This window comes from Schistocerca nitens, chromosome 3 (genome assembly GCF_023898315.1).
Source record: "Schistocerca nitens isolate TAMUIC-IGC-003100 chromosome 3, iqSchNite1.1, whole genome shotgun sequence".
In the NCBI taxonomy this organism is placed as follows: Eukaryota; Metazoa; Arthropoda; class Insecta; order Orthoptera; family Acrididae; genus Schistocerca; species Schistocerca nitens.
The window spans coordinates 891,965,659-891,984,985 of record NC_064616.1 but is presented as its reverse complement, the minus strand read 5'-3'; the positions used below and the strand labels follow the sequence as shown (position 1 = coordinate 891,984,985).

General features: G+C 43.6%; 1 protein-coding gene across 5 annotated transcripts in view; it reads right to left on the bottom strand.

Moving 5' to 3' along the window:
• The window catches only part of LOC126248948 (transmembrane protein 183-like), a 116,186-nt gene that overhangs the window by 65,436 nt on the left and 31,423 nt on the right, over nucleotides 1–19,327 (bottom strand). For 2 of the 5 annotated variants that reach the window (XR_007545565.1, XM_049950475.1), the window contains exons 2-4: nucleotides 7,261–7,353; nucleotides 5,426–5,575; nucleotides 2,579–2,784 (exon numbers count right to left, since the gene is read on the bottom strand). Coding sequence is in view for 4 of the 5 variants with exons in the window: in XM_049950475.1 (XP_049806432.1) it covers nucleotides 2,579–2,784; nucleotides 5,426–5,452 (233 nt within the window). In the remaining variant the exon portion in view is untranslated. Of the gene's footprint in view, nucleotides 1–2,578; nucleotides 2,785–5,425; nucleotides 5,576–7,260; nucleotides 7,354–7,886; nucleotides 8,037–19,327 lie in introns of those variants that run through there. The other 3 variants (XM_049950476.1, XM_049950478.1, XM_049950477.1) reach the window with 3 other exon arrangements.

Below are 19,327 nucleotides of genomic sequence, written 5' to 3'. Positions count from 1 at the left end.
ACAGAGGATAGACAGGCACCACAGAACGGAAAATGTGCTGCAAAGGCTGGGGCCCCGTGCTTTACATACCTTTAATACCTCATCATACTGAATGTGTCTAATAATGCTAATTTACTGTATCTTCTTTTCTTCAATATAAACTGAATATTTGAGTTTCTGTATATGATGAGTTTGCATCATAAGTTAAGACATAAATGAACAAAATACATTCCAGTCTTCCTTCACGAACAAATTTTTCATGCTGAAATTTGTAGCACTGGATTATGGATGAATGATCATACATTCATCCATAAAAATCCTGCCTCGAAATACTCTGGTAGTGCTAGTTAATCAAAAGTGTGTATGAAAGCAACTATTTTCTGTAGTTGTTCTTTCACAGGCTTCATACATTTCTTACATCCCTCACTCAATCTTGCTACTATTAATTTATTTTATTCATGTTGAGTGTGATTACATCACTACATATGATAACACTTTTAGAGTAATTTAGATGGTTGGTTGGTTGGTTGGGATTAAAGGGACCAGACTGCTACGGTCATCGGTCCCAGTAATTTAGAGTTTCAACATTAAGTAACTACATTAGTTAACAAACTAATAGTTCACATTAGTTACATACAATTTTGCAGCCTTTTTACAGATTTAAATTCTACAAGTATACCTTCAAATGCTTTCTGAAAATAAAGTGGAGAGATATTTTCAAAAAAGACATCCACATTCTGTGTAACAGGACATGTTCAGCTGTTTTTGAATAATGATACATTGTTATCAAGAGGGCTACATGCCTCACACTCTTAACTTTGTGGTTGTTTGTGTTCCCTGATGATCCACCCTCATGTTATTAAAATTAATGAGACCCATTTTGTTTCCATGGAGTGTTAGAGAGGCTCACATTATCTGGGCAAACTGAATATATTTGAGATGTGCCAGTTCCCCAGATTTTGTACTTCTTTTTTAAACAGACTAATACTGGTATCAGAATTGAGATCTGGATGGTTAACCAATGTTCTCCCTGCAACACAGAATGTACACCCATCATGTCACACAGTCAACACAGAACAATGCAAAAAATGAAACTTCCTGGCAGATTAAAACTGTGTGCCGAACCGAGACTCGAACTCGGGACATTTGCCTTTCGCGGGCAAGTGCTCTACCAACTGAGCTAACCAAACACAACTGACAAGCCGTCCATCCTCACAGCTTCAATTCTGCCAGTACCTCACTTCCTACATTCCCAACTTCACAGAAGCTCTTCTGCAAACCTTGCAGAACTAGCACTCCTGAAAGAAAGGATATTGCGGAGACATAGCTTAGCCACAGCCTGGGGGTGTTTCCAGAATGAGATTTTCACTCTGCAGCGGAGTGTGTGCTGATATGAAACTTCCTGGCAGATTAAAACTGTGTGACGGACTGAGACCCTAACACAGGTTTAATCTGCCAGGAAGTTTCATATCGGCACCCACTCCGCTGCAGAGTGAAAATCTCATTCTGGAATGCAAAAAATGATCATGAGGCATTGTTGGCTGGAAGGCCCCAACCAGGGAAGTTCGGCCACCAGGTTGAAGTCTTACTTCCGGTGACACCACATTGGGAGACTCGCACGTCAGTGATGATGAGATGATAATAACACAACACAAAGTCCACAAGTGGAGTAAAAACTCCAACCCAGCCAGGAATTGAACCCGGGCCCACTGCATGGTTGGCAAACGTGTTGCAACTCAGCTAAGCAGGCAGACACCATGCACAGAGTTGAACAGTAAGGGAGCACTGGTGCAATGGTCAGCCCCTAGCTTGGAAAACCCAAGCCCAAACCCACAGACAGCTATAACTGGTACAGTTCCTTGGGATGTCTGCAATTCAGAATGATCCAAGGTGCAGATGTGCCTTATAAAATACTATAGATGTGGCAAGTTTTATCTCTTTCCCCCCTCCCCCCTCCCATCCCACTCCTGTCTGCTCCACTACAGTTGATTGACAGATTCACATCAGCTGACACAATCTCCCCCTGCCTGAACCAACAACTTAAAAGTTTTTCATTAATGCTTGTGTTCAGAATAGCAACAAATTTTCATACAGAATCATTATAATCATCTTAATTGGCATTCCATGTGAAGTTTTTCCATCAGGGTCTTAATATCATCCTCTTATGACCAAAACACAAACTGAACAATAATTTAAAGTTAGATATCTTACAAAAAGAGTACAGAAAGTGTCTGAGGGGTGTGTGAAACAACAAGTCATCTCTCGCTCTTACGGACTCAAGGTCCACAGCATGTAAAAATAAAACAGTACATAAAAAAATGTCTGATGATAAAACTCTAAAGAAAAAGTAAAGACCTTGATTCTTGATTTTACCACCACATTACACTTAGCTGAGATTTAAGCTGTTGTGTAGACACCATACCAGGCCATTTATAATTACAATTACATTACAGTTTTAAGCAATAATAAATCTTCCTAAAATACAAATATCTGTATATATTGCAGCTTTTGTTTACCAATTCCATCCAATACTATAGCCAGTCACTATTAACAAATATATTTGCCAAATCTGTAACACATTTTATGGTATTATCCTTACCTCTTGTATAATGACAACCAAAATGATGCAGATCTCACAATACTGGTACAGTGTTTGCAGATTCTTGCAAATCTTTCCACATCTTCTGGATCAATGTAACTTGAGATTTGAAACCAAAAATCTAGAGGATATGGGCAACTACAATTCATGTCAATTCCATGATCTTGTTCTTCTCTCTGTTCAGGTTCAGCAGGCTGTTGACAACTCTGGAAAAAGAAAAAAAAACACACACACACATCACAAAGATTTGGACACAGGAAGAAACACAACACTCACTCCCTCTGACAACAACCTGAGGGAGACACACACTCAGCAATAAATGATAACATGAAATTGAAGACTGTGCCTATGTGGTTGAGGGAGTGACCGAGGAAGGAGAAAGGTACTCCAGCAAATAGTCTTTAACTAGCTGCACTGCTGAATTTGCGAACATTTTTCAAAGATAGTGTTATGATAGCTGATGGGAACCTTCCACAGTAAACAACTCTGTAAATGGAAATCAAGCAGCATTCTATACAATAATAATAATAATAATAATAATAATAATAATAATAATAATAATAATAAGAGGGCTGTCCTGTAAAGCAGTGCCCAATTAAGTAAATACAAATTTAGGCTAAGTTTTTGCTAATTTGAAACTTTCATCAGCAGAAAAGAGAATATGACAACTTACATTTCCACATCAGCAAACTGTTCATCCCCCTCACATTAAATTCTCAACTTTCCTGTTGCATTTTACAGAGTACGGATATGAGACATTGCTGGTGATGAACCTTCTATCACACTGTAATAATAAGCTTTGTCAAACCCATAATCTTTGGAGATAAGTAGGCCATGTGCTGACTCTAGGATGAACCCTAACACTTCTTTAGCTCCATACCTTATCATAATAGACAGATACACACGACAGCTGTCCAGAAAGTAAGGACAACACTTCAAAATTAATGTAGAATTATTTTTCCACAATGAGCAGCACTGTGGTTTCTTCTGTGGCTTGCATAATGTGCCACATTTCACCAGACCTCAACTGTTATACTTTAAAAGGGATTTCAAAATGGATATAACAGTTGCAAATTCTGTTAAGTGCAAACTTGACACTATTTTTGGTACATGAAGTGGAAACCGCTGCCAAAATTCATTGGCAGCGTATTTCTATTTACAGTTAAATATTTATACATAAACAAAATTACAGGAAAAGTGATGTCACGTACCTCAAGTGGGAAGATATGATGATGATAATAATACAAACAAGCAGTAAACAATAGATATGGTCACTGACAAAGGAAGGAGAATAGATTACTGTTTAATTGCCCATCGAAGATGAGGTCATAGATGTTCAGCACATGATCATATGGGACAAGGATGAGGAAGGACACTGACTGCATCCTCTTCAATGGAAAATATAAATCTGGATGGGAGGGGGAGATTTGAAACCCACTCCTCCTGAATACAAATCCAGTGTTATAACCACTGTACCACTACTGTTGGTACTGCAACTCAAAAAACGTCAAATGAGTGATGTGAGCTGTGAGAGAAATTAATTTCTTTGGAAAGAAAAAAATCCCTCAGTACTGTCAAAAACTCATGTTCAAGAAATGGTTAAACACAGACTTAACTATCTTCAATTATGCACACGCAAAATGTCAAAATAGCTAACAAAAAGTTACATATGAAACTGAATGGATGTAGCAGAGGCATTACTTTGCACGCCATTACATGCAAGAAGGCAATTTTGTCATTTTCATTGTGACAGGTGACGTAATCTTAGTAGCTCACGATGCAGCTGATAATTAGCTACAACAAACAGAATAGTGGCACATATTCACCAGCAAAGAAATTAATCAAAATTCCAGCAACATGTCAAAGAACCATTGAAAATTTTTGTGGAACAGAAATTACTTTTTGTATTAAAAACTCACTATTTTGTTGAGTATTATATATAATGAGATTCTTTATGGCTGTAAAAAATAGACAAAGATAGCTGTTGTAATGGGAAATTTGTCAATTATGCGGCAGTGCCGGCCTACAACTTGTGTAACACAGTGGCTATTGCTGTATTCTGGAGGGGAAGTATTGCCTTATACGTCATACAGCCCAGTCCTCCTTCCTTAAAGTTGAAAGAATACATGAATGGGAGCTTATACGCACACAATTGAAGAGGTGGTGAAAAAGTGGTTTTGAGATGATATAAGAAGGGTGAGAAAGCAGGAATAATACTACTACAACATTGGAAAGCTCTTATTAAAGCTCACACAATATTAACACAATAGGCACTACTTGGAAACTAGCTAAAGATACGTGCTCACCATACATTAAATTAACGCAAAAATAAAGAACCCCCCGCAATATTTTTTGTGAGTTTTATGTTTACTTTCTCTATAACCATTCATATTAAATTGCAAAAGTACTCTTACAACCATCCACAGAACAAAGTTACGTCCACAGGTTATTGGATAGTAATTGTAAAGAATCTCCAATCTAATTTTACCAAGAAAATTATACAAGACTTGCATTGTTTTCTAAGTTTATTAGTGAGTGAAAATATGAGACTACCCTACTATCTAACTATTTAATATGTGCAGCCACTGATGTTCAAAGGCTAGCATAAAGTGTGGGCAGTGAAGTGAAAGGATTGTAATGCTTGTCACACCAATAATATGTACTGTGATAGTTAGTGTTGCAGAAGAGATTACAGTTACAAACATTCTGAAATGTATATTAGTTAAATTGAAACTAATCACAGAAAAAAACAAGCAGTATATATTAATAATCTCATTTTATATTCCTTGTTAGTCCAGTAAGTGGATTGCCTCCATTCTTCCTGAATTGTTTTCAGTTTCTTTCTACCTGTAATGTGTGTGTACATTGCAGCATTTATAGAGGAACTCTCCCCTCCATCTTTTCACATGGTCATATCATCACATTTTTGCTCCTGATGTCTCGGGCATATCTCCAACTCCGTTTCAAGTTATGACACTTTCTTTCACCCCCTCTCTTCTAGTAAACAAAAACAAAAAAGATTAAATTATTTTTTAAAAAGAAAATAATATTTCAAAAGTAAGACTTCCAGTTTATATGTTAAAATCTAACTAGTTCACGATAGATGATAACATAATATATTTTGAAGTGAAATACTTTCTCAACAACTAATAATGATGCCGTACAGGGTGAGTCTGAACTTCAGCGACAAAATTTCAGAGGTTATTCAAGGGCACTTTCTGAGTATTTTGACACAAGACATTCTTAGGCTCTGGTGGTTCATTAGAGAGTAATTGCATTTTGTTCAATTTCTTACCCTCTTTCACCTTTGCATTTTTATTACACTGAAAATATCTCTACTACAATGCAGATGTCAATAGTATGTGCTGTATGTCTTACTGGGATTGAACTTGTTAGACTCGCACATGGTACTTCTTGCTGTAAATAGCAAGGCCCACTTTATTCTTTCCTCCAAGCTTGCATTCAGTACTGCCGAGTTCTGTCTCAGATTTGTTGACAGTGTTAGTTTTGTATTAACTCTGAAACACAGCAGTACGTAGAGGTTTAGTAATGAAGAGTTGGCTGATACGACCTTGTGTAATGATTCATTGAATGTGGTAGAAGAGCAGCATGACAATGCTGTGCTGAGCTGTTGGTGCAGCAATGCCAACCACATAACAGAACTTTTGCATCTCTACATAGGTGCATTACTCTGTTTTGGGTTGTACATTGTCATGATGCCATATTACAGGCTTTTTCACTGTTATAAGGGAATTTTCACAGAGACAAAGGTAATTTTGGTAACATACTGAATAAATTACAATTACATTATGACTCGGCAATGAGCTACTAGAGACTCAAGGTCCTTAATACCAAAGTAATCAGAAAATATCCTTGAGTAAACACAGAAATTTTGTCCTCAAAGGTTGAATTCACCCTGTAGACAACAACTGTTGTAATAACGGACAACATATTGTCATGAGAAATTCCGCAACTATTCAATTTTTTTTAAATATCCATTATAACAGTGTCAGCTGCAAACAGTCACATTTGATATCTACTTTCAATAATATGGAATGACCATCTTCAGATCCAATTAATCCCAAGTTGTGAAAAGTCTGAAGTTTTTTAAAAAGAACATTGTCAGAGCTGTAGAAGATAGCACAATAATGCACTTGTGGCAGCATTCTGTGGCATCTAGCATTTTACTTAGAGCGGGGAAATGCTAGATGCTGTCAAATGTTGCCACAAATGTACTGTTATGCTGTTACCTTTATTTTACAGATTTGACTACGTTCTTTTTCTAAAGAATTTTGATTTTTCATGACTCATGATTACTCAGATCTAAAGATGATCACTGCATGTGACAAACTAGCTATAAAGTGTGATTATTCGGAACTGAGACTGTTATAATGAGTATTTTAAATAACTGTTGTGGTGGGGTTGATGCATTCTTTGATTCAGCCCAAGTGACTAATGTATTTGAATTGACTAGACAAAACAACCACCACCTCCCATTTCCCTTGGCCCCAATCTGTGCCACCTCCCTCTCCCATCCCATGTACCAATACACATGTAGTATTCATGAAATGTATTACCATACTGTACCTGTATGGTCTGGGCAAAGAAAACTCTGAGAATACTATGATACCTGAATGACAGATGTTAGATTTCATGAAATTTGTTTAGATTAGTTGCATTACCATCACGGTCCTGCAGTCTTCAGATGCTGACTCACACCCAGACTGTTGTTCTCTACAGTATTTTTGGCAAATACCTCAGTATTGGGAATAGACCTGTAGACAAATGTATAATGTAAGTTCTCATTGTAACACAATTGGAACTAAATCAGTTACATATATGTTTTACACATTAAAAGAAATGGCAATGCTATAACAAGAAAGAGAGAGAGAATTTTTTTCGGGGGGGGGGGGGGGTGGAGGGGGTGGAGGAGGGGAGGAGAAGTGAAAGGAATACTAAAAAATCCAACAATGTCACTAAGACAATAATTAAATTCAAGTCTATTAGAAAGAAATTGCTGAGCATTCCATTTTGGGTGTGTATGTGTATAAGAGGAATGGTGGAAGGGGGAGGAATGATTGACCAAATTAAACATGGCAGATGACTAATAATAAAACAACTTGTTTTTAATGTGGCTTTAAGGCAAGGGACTTCCCCTTAGCTTTTTTAAAATACTAAATAACAGTTAAATATACTTTTATTAATTAAATGCTTGCAGTACTCAAATGGCTGACATGGAAAGTAAAAATAAATAACCCTCCACCCTAAATCTGCAGGAGAACTGTGGTGACTGGCAGTCTGGCCTCACCCATTTGTCCCAGGAATGAACAAGTGGCTGCTCCTTCAGCAGGGTCCAGACAGGCACATGCAGGGAAAAGTGTACTAGTTGTCAGGAGCTCACATGTTAGGCACTCTGATCAGGGTCCTTTGATTTGGAGCTGAGTGCAGGATCTCAACCAGAGGCACTGTCAATTTTGTGACAGTCTTGGCTGCAGATGATTTCTGGACCTGCATTATAGGGCAGATAATTGTAGAATTCTCCTTCACATATCAGGGGTGCACTACAAAAATGAAGCAGCTATTCAGGAAGAAGAGTACTTATGGAGTGCACATGCAAGGCTAGGCGATGGTTTGAGGTCCCCCCAATGAACACAAACTAGTCAGTACACAGAGAGTGAAATCAGATCAGGTATAAAGTGAAGACACTTCCAACATCAAAATTTTAACATTCTATTTAGACAATATAACAGAGGGAAACATTCCACGTGGAAAAAATATATCTAAAAAGAAAGATGATGAGACTTACCAAACAAAAGCGCTGGCAGGTCGATAGACACACAAACAAACACAAATATACACACAAAATTCAAGCTTTCGCAACAAACTGTTGCCTCATCAGGAAAGAGGGAAGGAGAGGGAAAGACGAAAGGATGTGGGTTTTAAGGGAGAGGGTAAGGAGTCATTCCAATCCCGGGAGCGGAAAGACTTACCTTAGGGGGGAAAAAAGGACAGGTATACACTCGCACACACACACATATCCATCCACACATACAGACACAAGCAGACATATTTATTTTTGTCTGCTTGTGTCTGTATGTGTGGATGGATATGTGTGTGTGTGTGTGTGCGCGCACGAGTGTATACCTGTCCTTTTTTCCCCCTAAGGTAAGTCTTTCCGCTCCCGGGATTGGAATGACTCCTTACCCTCTCCCTTAAAACCCACATCCTTTCGTCTTTCCCTCTCCTTCCCTCTTTCCTGATGAGGCAACAGTTTGTTGCGAAAGCTTGAATTTTGTGTGTATATTTGTGTTTGTTTGTGTGTCTATCGACCTGCCAGCACTTTTGTTTGGTAAGTCTCATCATCTTTCTTTTTAGATATATTTAGACAATAAATTGACATAATTTCGCTCCAATACGATGGACTTAGAAGAACTGTGGGCAAAGTTTATACTGACTTCAAATTGTGCTCTGCTGAAGTAGGTGCCAAGTAAGTGAATTAAGGAGGGAAAATATCATGGTGGTTTAATAACAAAATTCAGAAAATTTTAAGGAAACAGATTGTTGCAGTATCGATTGAAAAAAGAACATGGAAATGTCGACAGGCAAAAGTTCATAGAAATTTGTGTTAATAGAAAGATCAATGCGTGAAACATACACAACTTCCACCACCATATGTTCGTGAAAAATCCTGTGGAAACTTGAAAAAATTCTGGTCCTATGTAAAATCAGTAAGTGTAAGGCTTCTATCCTGTCACTTGCCGATCAGCCTGATGTGGCAGTAGAAGACAGCAAAAAGCAACCTGAAGATGTAAATTTCGCATTTAAATCATCATTCACATACGAGGATCACATAGACATACTATCGTTTTACTGTCACACAGACTCCGAAACTGAGGACGTAGAAATGGTCGCCCCTGGCAGTGAGCAAGTTTCCAGGTCTGAATGGAATCCCAATTTGGTTTTACAGAGTACTCTTTAGCATTGGCACTTTACTTAGCTTTCATTTATCATGAATCCCTCACCCAGCACACGGCTCCCATATGTCAAAAGATTTTTGTGCAATGATATATTATGACTGCAAAAAAGTTAAATACAGAAGACTGTCACTGTTCTCTGGTACATATTTTTGGTGAGTCTACCACTCCTAAGGCCACTGTTGGAAATTGCTTTTCTTGACTTTTCACTCGTTGAGGTGTCTCTGGGATGTGAACTTTGTCCTGGTCACCCAACAACAGCAGCGGCTGAAGAAAATACTGATGCTGTGAAGAAAATGATCTAAGATAATGACTGTCTCACATTCCGTGACACAACTATGGTGCAGATCATAGTTCATAATCATTTAGGCTTAACTGAAAAATGTGTGTTTAGTGTGCCACATTCCCTGACAGATGCCTGAAACACACAAGAATGGACTGATGTTTTATGCATGAAAAATTTGACAAAGGGCAGTCAAAAGAGAATTACAATATAGTCGGACCATGGGTCTACTATTATGACGCTGAAATGATGAGGCAGTCTTTAGTATGTTGCTTTCCAGGTGAGGAACTACACACGAAAGTTTGGAGAAATAGGAACTCTGGAAAGAAGATGGCGGCCACTTTCTTCACCAAGTGTGTCATCTCACCTCTGAACTTTAAAAAATGTCTCACAGTCACTGCCGAGTGATATGTGACTGAATGTCTTCAGAAAGTTGTTGCTGCGTGGAAGTCACAGCACCCAAAGTAGAACAGTGGATAGCACTTCTGCATCAAGAGAGCACATCAGCGCATACTGCCTGTACAGGTCCACAACCACAACTTGTGGGTAGCTCACTACATAAAATGAAACTACAGGTTAATCTGGTATGACCGATGCAGAGGCAATGTAGAACAGTGGATTTACAGCAGGATCAGGAGGAGGAGTGCAATGCAGCAGCACACACATTGATATTGCGAAGTTTATTACAGGGGGCAATAGCCCGTCAGATGATGTTCCATCTCAGAGTGAGAAGAAGTATTTGCTACTGCAAATCTGCACCTGATATCATACACTGAAGCACCAGAGAAACTGGTATAGGCATGCAAATTCAAATACAGAGATATGTAAATAGGCAGTATATGATGCTGCAGTTGACAACGCCCATATAAGACAAAAAGAATGTGGCACAGTTGTTAGATCAGTTACTGCTGCAACAATGGCAGGTTATCAAGATTTAAGTGAGTTTGAACGTGGTGTTACAGTTGGCGCACGAGCCATGCGACACAGCATCTCTGAGATAGCCATGAAATGGGGATTTTCCCATACAACCATTTCATGAGTGTACCGTCAATAGCAGGAATCCGGTAAACAGCAAATCTCAGACATCACTGTGGCAAGAAAATGATCCTGCAAGAACAGGACCAACAATGACTGAAGAGAATCATTTAGTGTGACAGTAGGGCAACCCTTCCGCAAATTTCTGCAGATTTCAATACTGGGCCATCAACAAGTGTCAGTGTGTTAAACATTCAATGAAACATCATTGATATCGGCTTTCGGAGCTGAAGATCCACTCGTGCACCCTTAACCCTCTAACAGTAATGTTGGAGTTGGATCCAACCCCAGCAAGTCTGTTTTGTTTATAACTCCCCACTCCCTTTTCTGAGAGCACTGTGGTTCCAGGTACCCTACCAGCCAGTCATCCCCAGAACACCGAGGAGGCCACGTCAGTCTGGTGAGTGAGCTGCAGCTATCCCCTCTATCCGAAACCTACATTACCCACGCTCGGGTTGAATCTGACCCCACCTTACTGTTTATGTCACACTTATTAGTTTCTTTTGTGGGGAGGATTCAACCCCCTATTGATGTTTATATTACATCTAAGTTTTGTTTTCTCTTATAGTATCTTACTAAAATGGCACATCAACTCCTTAGAACTCCTGAGGAGATATACAACGAGTTTCTCCAACAGGAGGCCGAGTCAGAGGATGGCAACAATATCGACGCAGAAAACTGTTCAGAAACCGAGGATAATGTATTACCTAATATTGATGATGAGGATGATGTATTTCATTGTGCAGCAGGAGCAGTCGAGTTTGATAATTCTCAGGCAGATGTAGATGATGAGAGAAATTTTGAGCTAGGTAAAGACTTAGAGACAATATGGACCAACAAACCCATCCATTCAAAATTTTCCAGGACACCAGCATCAAAAAACTCATCTCCCTGGTCCACGTGGGGAAGCAAGGGGGGGTCACTAGTGAATTGGAAACATTTTTATTATTTATAGATTCTAAAATTATAGAAAAAATTGTTTTGTACACAAATCTTTAAATAGAGAAATCTAGGCAAAAGTACAATATGGTCCAGTGGTTTCACTCACCAACAAAGAGTGTTGAAATAAAAGGGTTGAAGGACCTTCTCTTCACGAGTGGTGTCCTAAAAAATTCTATGCTCAGTATAGATGAGATTTTCTCAGCAACCTATGGACCTCCGGTATTCCATTACACTATGTGCAAGAAAAGGTTTGCATTTCTTCTAGAAAACCTCCGCTTCGATGATAAAGCCACCAGAGAGGCCAGAAAAATCAACGGCAAATTTGCGGCTTTCAGAGAAGTGTGGGACATGTTTGAATCTAACAGTGAAAAAAAAAAATTATAGTCCATCTGAATATGTCACAGTAGATGAGAGTCTACTAAGTTTTTGGGGTGCCTGTCCATTCAAAACATATATCACATCAAAACCCGACAAATATGGGTTGAAAATAATGTCACTATGCGATGCAAGGACATTCTATTTTTTGCGTGGCATTCCATACACTGGCAAGGACAACAGAATAAAGAGGAGACCTTGAGATTTGTCTTTACCTGCCCAGTATGTTTTGCACCTGACGGAATCTATCAGGGGTTCTAATAGAAACGTTACAGCGGACAATTGGTTCTCCTCACTGGAAGTGACTGACGCCCTCCTCCAAAAGAAACTCACATTTGTAGGTACACTGAGGAGGAACAAACCGCAAATACCACCATCAATGCTGCTTTCCGCTCCAGTAGGCTCTTCAACACTTACGTATCAGGACGAAAAAACTTTGGTGTCATTTACCTCAAAGAAGAATAAAAAAAGTTTTACTGATATTGTCTATGCACTTCTCTGGAGAGATAAATGAAAAATCAAATAAGCCTGAAATTGTGGAGTTCTACAATGTACCTAAAGGAGGGGTCAATGTATTAGATATGCCTTGCCACAGCAGGACCACAAAAAGAAATTCGAGAAGATGGCCTATGCGGCACTTTTATGCTATATTAGACATCACTGCTATAAATAGTTTTATCATTTACAAAAGCAATAGCAAAATGGACAGCTTTTCAAATGACGCAAGAATATCATTTCTCAAAAATCTTGCACTCTCTTTGACAAAACCTCTTATGGAAAAGAGGATGAATAACACACAAAAGAAAAGAAGATGTGATTTTTGTGACAGATCAAAAGATAGGAAGGGGAATGCTTTTTGTAATAAGTGTAATCTTTCTATATGTGGGGAGCATAAAATTATTATATGCCCTGGCTGTAAAGAAACTGAGATGTGATAAATTGTGCCAAATATGTATTTTCAGGGCGGTATGTGATCATTTCCAGGATAACATTATACATTTATTATTGAGAGCTTTATATTTCGAAACTGCTGACACTATAATTATTTTCTACAATTAGTAAGATGTTTCTCATTTAGTTCCTATCTTTATAATTTCTAAAGCACTCAAGTTCCTAGTTGACGACTGAATCTATTGATTTTTACTATATTTTCAATAATTTTATAGAGAATATTTCTATTAAGGTATTTTTTATATTCTTACTTATTGATTATAAAAATAAAAAATCTGGTTGTTATAACAAATATTATATGCGTTTAATTGATAATAAAACTTTTTCCCATTATTCAATTTTTATTTTACCTCAAAAAATTGATATTTGGAGGGTGGGGTCTGATCCAGCCCCACCTTTCCATTTATGTCAAGAAACTTCACCTTACCATTAGAGGGTTAATGACTAAACGACACAAAGCTTTATGCCTCGCCTTGATCCGTCGACACTGTTGACTGGAAACATGCTGCCTGATAGGATGAGTCTCGTTTCAAATTGTATCATGGGGATGGACGTGTATGGGTACGGAGAGAACCTCATGAATCCATAGACCCTGCATGTCAGTAGGGGACTGTTCAATCTCTCTAATGGCGTGGGGCGTGTGCAGTTGGAATGATATGGGACCCCTGATACATCTAGATATGATTCTGACAGGTGACACATATGTAAGCATCCTGTTTTATCACTTGCATCCATTCATGTCCATTGTGCATTCCGACGGACTTTGCAATTCCAGCAGGATGGTGGTGGTGGTTGTTGGGATGTTTAAGGGGGACTAAACAGCGAAGGTCATCAGTCCCCCATTCCAAAAACAGGCGAGCCAAGAATGTGCGGAGCAGGTAAAAACCAAAGGGGGGAGGAGACCCCCCCCCCCCCCCAGGCACTAAAAGAACACAAATGCAGCAACAAACACTACAAACAAGAAGAGTACAATGAACACCAGACAGAAAGAAACAGAAGAAAAGAAGATGGCCGGAGACTGGTTGACTGACCACGAAAAAAAAAAAAAAAAAAAAGGGTAAGAGTCAACCATCCGACGACACACCAAAACAGCAACAAATTTTGAGAGACACGAGGACAAAAGACACAGAAAGGGAAAGGCGTAGGACCTCCCTAAATAGAACCATAAAAAGGACTACCACGGATAAAAGTTAAAACATCATCAGCCATGGAGGCATCATCGCATAAAAGCAAAGGCAAAGTGCCCGGGAGATTAAAAGACTGCCAGAGGGTGCGCAGTTGGGGACACTCCAACAAAATGTGGGCGACCGTCAGCCGGGACCCACACCGACACAGGGGGGGATCCTCCTGACGCAAAAGATGGCCGTGCGTCAGGTAGGTATGGCCGATGCGGAGCCGACACAGGATTACAGAGTCCCTGCGTGAAGCCCGCAGGGAGGACCGCCACACATCGGTCGTCTCCTTAACAGCCCGCAGTTTATTTGGGGATGTCAGGCCACGCCACTCAGCAGCCCACATCCCAAGCACCTTACGGCGCAACACCAACTGCTGATCTCGAGCTGGGAGGCCGATCTCCCGGGATGCCAACGTGACCTAGCGTCCAAACAAAGACCACCGAACTTCCAGAGCGGGTAATGGTGGAAACGGACTCCCGAATAGAGGACACCAGAGGAGAAGAGGGATAGCAGCGGTTGATGGCCTGGAGGCTGCTCAGGGAGTCACTGCAGATGACGATGGACGTACCTGAGCAGGAACGCATATGCTCAAGAGCGCGCAATATGGCCACCAGCTCTGCAGTAAAAATACTGCAGCCAGCCAGCAAGGAGCGCTGTTCAACATGGGCAGCGTGAGCAAAAGCGTAGGCAGTGCGACCATCAACCAGGGAACCATCAGTGTAGACAGTCTCACATCCCGGAAATGAGGCGAGGAGCGCAAGAAAACGGCGACGGAGGGCCACAGGCGGAACCGAGTCCTTGGGTCCCTGTGCCAAGTCCAGACGGACAGACGGACGGCCGGGGCAAACACCAGGGAGGCGTAGGTGCACGGACCCGGAAGGGAGGCATAAGAGGGAATGAGCCCAGTTCCGACAGCAGGGATTGGACACGGACAGCTATGGAAAGCCCAGACCGAGGTCGCCGTTCGGGCAGATGGAGGACCGTGACAGCGAAAAGCAGGCGATGATTGGGATGGCCCGGCGAGCAATGCACGTGCACAGCATAGTCGGCAAGCAGTCTATGGCGGCGAATCCGCAGCGGGGGAACCCCGGCCTCCACCAGTAGACTATCCACGGGGCTCGTACGAAAAGCACCAGTTGCAAGCCGAACCCCACAGTGGTGTATGGGGTCTAACAACTTCAACACTGAGGGTGATGCAGACCCATAGGCCAGGCTCCCATAATCAAGCCTGGACTGCACAAGGGCTCTGTACAATCGCAACAGCGTGCAGCAATCCGCACCCCAAGATGTGTGGCTGAGGCAGCGGAGGGCGTTGAGGTGCCGCCAGCACTTTTGCTTCAGCTGAGAAATATGAGGAACCAATGTGAGCCGGGCATCAAACATGAGTCCTAAGAAGCGGCAAGTGTCCACCACTTCAAGCAGGTGCCCGTCGAGGTAATGTTCAGGATGAGGGTGGACCGTCCGACACCTGCAGAAGTGCATAACGCGAGTCTTGGCTGCAGAGAACTGGAAACCATGAGTCAGAGCCCATGATACTGCCTTGCGAGCGGCTACTTGCAGCCTGCGTTCGGCGACTCCCGTAGTCGTGGAGCCAAATGAGATGCAGAAGTTGTTGGCATACAAAGGAGACACCGACGACCCCACGGCTGCAGCCAGACTATTAATGGCCACTAGAAATATGGAGACGCTCAACACCGAGCCCTGCGGGACCCCATTTTCCTGTATATAAGATGAACTAGAGGCGGCACCCACTTGCACCCAGAAAGAGCGGCGCAATAAAAAGGTTTGAAGAAAAGCCGGGAGCTGACCATGAAGATCCCACTCATGCAACGTAGCAAGGATGTGATGCCTCCATGTGGTGTCTCTACGCATTCCGCAGATCAAAAAAATACAGCAACGAGATGCTGACGTCAGGCAAAGGCTGTACGGATAGCAGATTCCAGCCGCACCAAATTGTCCGCTGCAGACCGGCCCCGACGGAAGCCACCCTGGGATGGAGCGAGGAGACCGTGCCATTCAAGGACCCAACACAAACGCCGCCCCACCATACGTTCGAGCAATTTGCACAAAACGTTGGTGAGGGTAATGGGACGATAGCTGTCCACCGCCAGTGGGTCCGGGCTTCAAGATGGGGACAATAACACCCTCTCGCCATTGCGACGGGAACACGCACTTGCTCCAAATGCGGTTAAAGATGGTGAGGATGTGTCGCTGGCAGTCCCTGGAGAGATGCTTCAGCATCTGTGCATGGATGCAGTCTGTTCCTGGTGCTGTATCAGGGCAATCGGCCAGGGCAGCGAGGAATTCCCTCTCGCTGAAAGGAGCATTGTATTTTTGAGAACGACGCGTGTGGAAGGATAATGGCGTCCGCTTGGCCCGCTCCTTGAGAGAGCAAAAGGCGGGGGGATAAGTTGCAGTCGCAGAGCTCTTAGCAAAGTGCACAGCAAGGTGTTCAGCAATGGCGGCAGCATCCGTGCAGACAGCGCCGTCCAGGGAGATCCCAGGGACACCCATAGGGGTCTGGTACCCATAAATCCGCCGGATCCGGGACCACACGAGCAAGGGGGAGACACGGGAGCCCAGGGATGAGACGTACCTCTCCCAGCACTCCTGCTTACGCCGTGCAATAAGACAACGGGCCAAGGCACGGAGCCTCTTAAAGGCGATGAGGGTCTCCAGAGACGGGTGCTGCCTATGTCGCTGGAGAGCCCGCCTACGGTCGCGAATAGCCTCAGCAATCTCCGGCGACCACCAGGGTACAGCCTTCCTCCGAGGGAGTCCAGAAGAGCGGGGTATGGCAGCCTCGGCCGCCGAAATAATTGACGTGGTTAAGACACGGACCACCTCGTCAATGTCACCCTGTGGGGGAGACTCGATGGTTGCAGCGGAAGTAAAAGCCGGCCAGTCAGCCCTGTGGAGAGCCCAGTGGGGCAGGCGCCCAGAAGAATGACACTGGGGCAGTGACGAATAGATGGGAAAATGGTCACTACCACACAGGTCAGGATGCACCCTCCAGTGGAGGGATGGGACAAGTCCGGGGCTGCAAAGAGAGAGATCGATGGCCGAGAACGAGCCATGGGCCACACTGAAATGCGTGGGAGCACCGGTGTTCAAGAGGCTAAGGTCGATCTGAGCCAACAAATGCTCCACGGCCCGACCGCGGTCATCGGAGACAGTCCCACCCCACAGAGGGTTGTGGGCATTGAAATCGCCCAGAAGCAGCAATGGTGGCGGGAGTTGTGCCAGCAGCGCAGCCAAGACATGGCGGGGGAGCTCCCCATCCAGAGGAATGTAAACAGAGCAAACAGTAATAGCCGGCGAGAGCTCAACCCTGGCAGCAACTGGCTCTAAAGGCGTCTGAAGGGGTACTGGTGAGCTACAGACAGAGTGGTGAACAAAGAGGCAAACCCCACCTGACGCTCGGTGACAGGCAGCACGGTTCTTATAGTATCCCCAATAACCGCGAAGGGCGGGGGTCCGCATTGCAGGAAACCAAGTTTCCTGCAGAGCAATGCAGAGAACAGGGGAAACACTCAGAAGCATCCGGAGCTCAGGCAGGTGGCGGAAATAACCGCCGCAGTTCCACTGGAGAATGGAAGCAGGAAGGGACTGGGAGGGCGTGAATGCGACTAAGAGGCAGACGGCACCTCAGAGCCAACTGCCGCCACCGGGGGAGAGTCAGCTGTGTCCATAGGAAAGGCCCCCAAGGGTTCCGTGAGGGCGAGATCCGCGGCAGAGGCGAGGATCTCCACCTCATCCCCGGAGCCAGGACTATGTACAGCAGGTGGTACTGAAACCGCCGGAACGTCCTTCTTCTTGGACACATTCCGTTCCTTCCTCTCGCGTCGGCCCTTAGGGTGAGAGGGCTGGGAGAGCTTCTCTGAAGGAGCATCGGAGGCTGACGATGACGCAGAAGCCCTACGACCAGCAGGTGGTGGAACCTTCAGCCACTAGCTGACATCCGGCTGGGTAGGAGAAGAAACAGAGGAAGGGAGAGTCCCGAGGGACCCTTCCCGCGAGAGAGGAACCGGCAGGGGCAACGCCGGTGGAGAAGGAGGGGGAGGGATCGAGCCCCCCGGTTTTGGAGGAGATGTCACCCCCGAAGTAAGCGTGGGGGGAGCGACAGAAGAGGGTGTTCCCCCAACTGCTAAGGGGGCAACAGAGGAAGGCTTGCCCCCAGACACGAGGGGGGCAACAGAGGAAGGCTTGCCCCCAGACACGAGGGGGGCAGACAGAGATGCACGGCCCCGAGGGCCCACTGAAGGCGGCACAGAGGAGACGACAACCGTCGCTCGCGAGGGCGACGATAATGTGGCTGCAGCATAAGATAGGTGAAGGGAAGCAGGATACAACCTTTCAAATTTCAGTTTTGCCTCTCGATAAGTAAGCCGGTCCAGGGTCTTAAATTCCATTATCTTCCGCTCCTTATGAAGAATGGGGCAATCCGGCGAGCATGGAGAGTGGTGCTCCCCACAGTTGACACACACAGGCGGAGGCGCACATGGAGAATCGGGATGAGAGGGGCGTCCGCAATCTCGACATGTAGCGCTGGATGGGCAACGGGAGGACATGTGCCCAAACTACCAGCACTGGAAGCACCGCATCGGGGGAGGGACGTATGGCTTGACGTCACAACGGTAAACCATTACCTTGACCTTCTCGGGCAAGACATCACCCTCGAAGGCCAAGATAAAGGCACCGGTGGCCACCCTGTTAGTCTTGGGCCCTCTATGTACACGACGGACAAAATGTACACCACGGAGTTCCAAGTCGGCTCTCAGCTCGTCATCGGATTGTACAAGAGGTCACGATGGTACATAATCCCCTGGACCATATTTAAGCTACTGTGGGGAGTGACGGTAACAGGGACGTCACCCAGCTTATCACACAAGAGCAACACTCGGGACTGGGCTGGGGAAGACGTCTTGAGGAGGATGGACCCATTCCTCATTTTAGACAACCCCGCCACTTCCCCAAACTTATCCTCCAGGTGTTCCACAAAAAACAGAGGCTT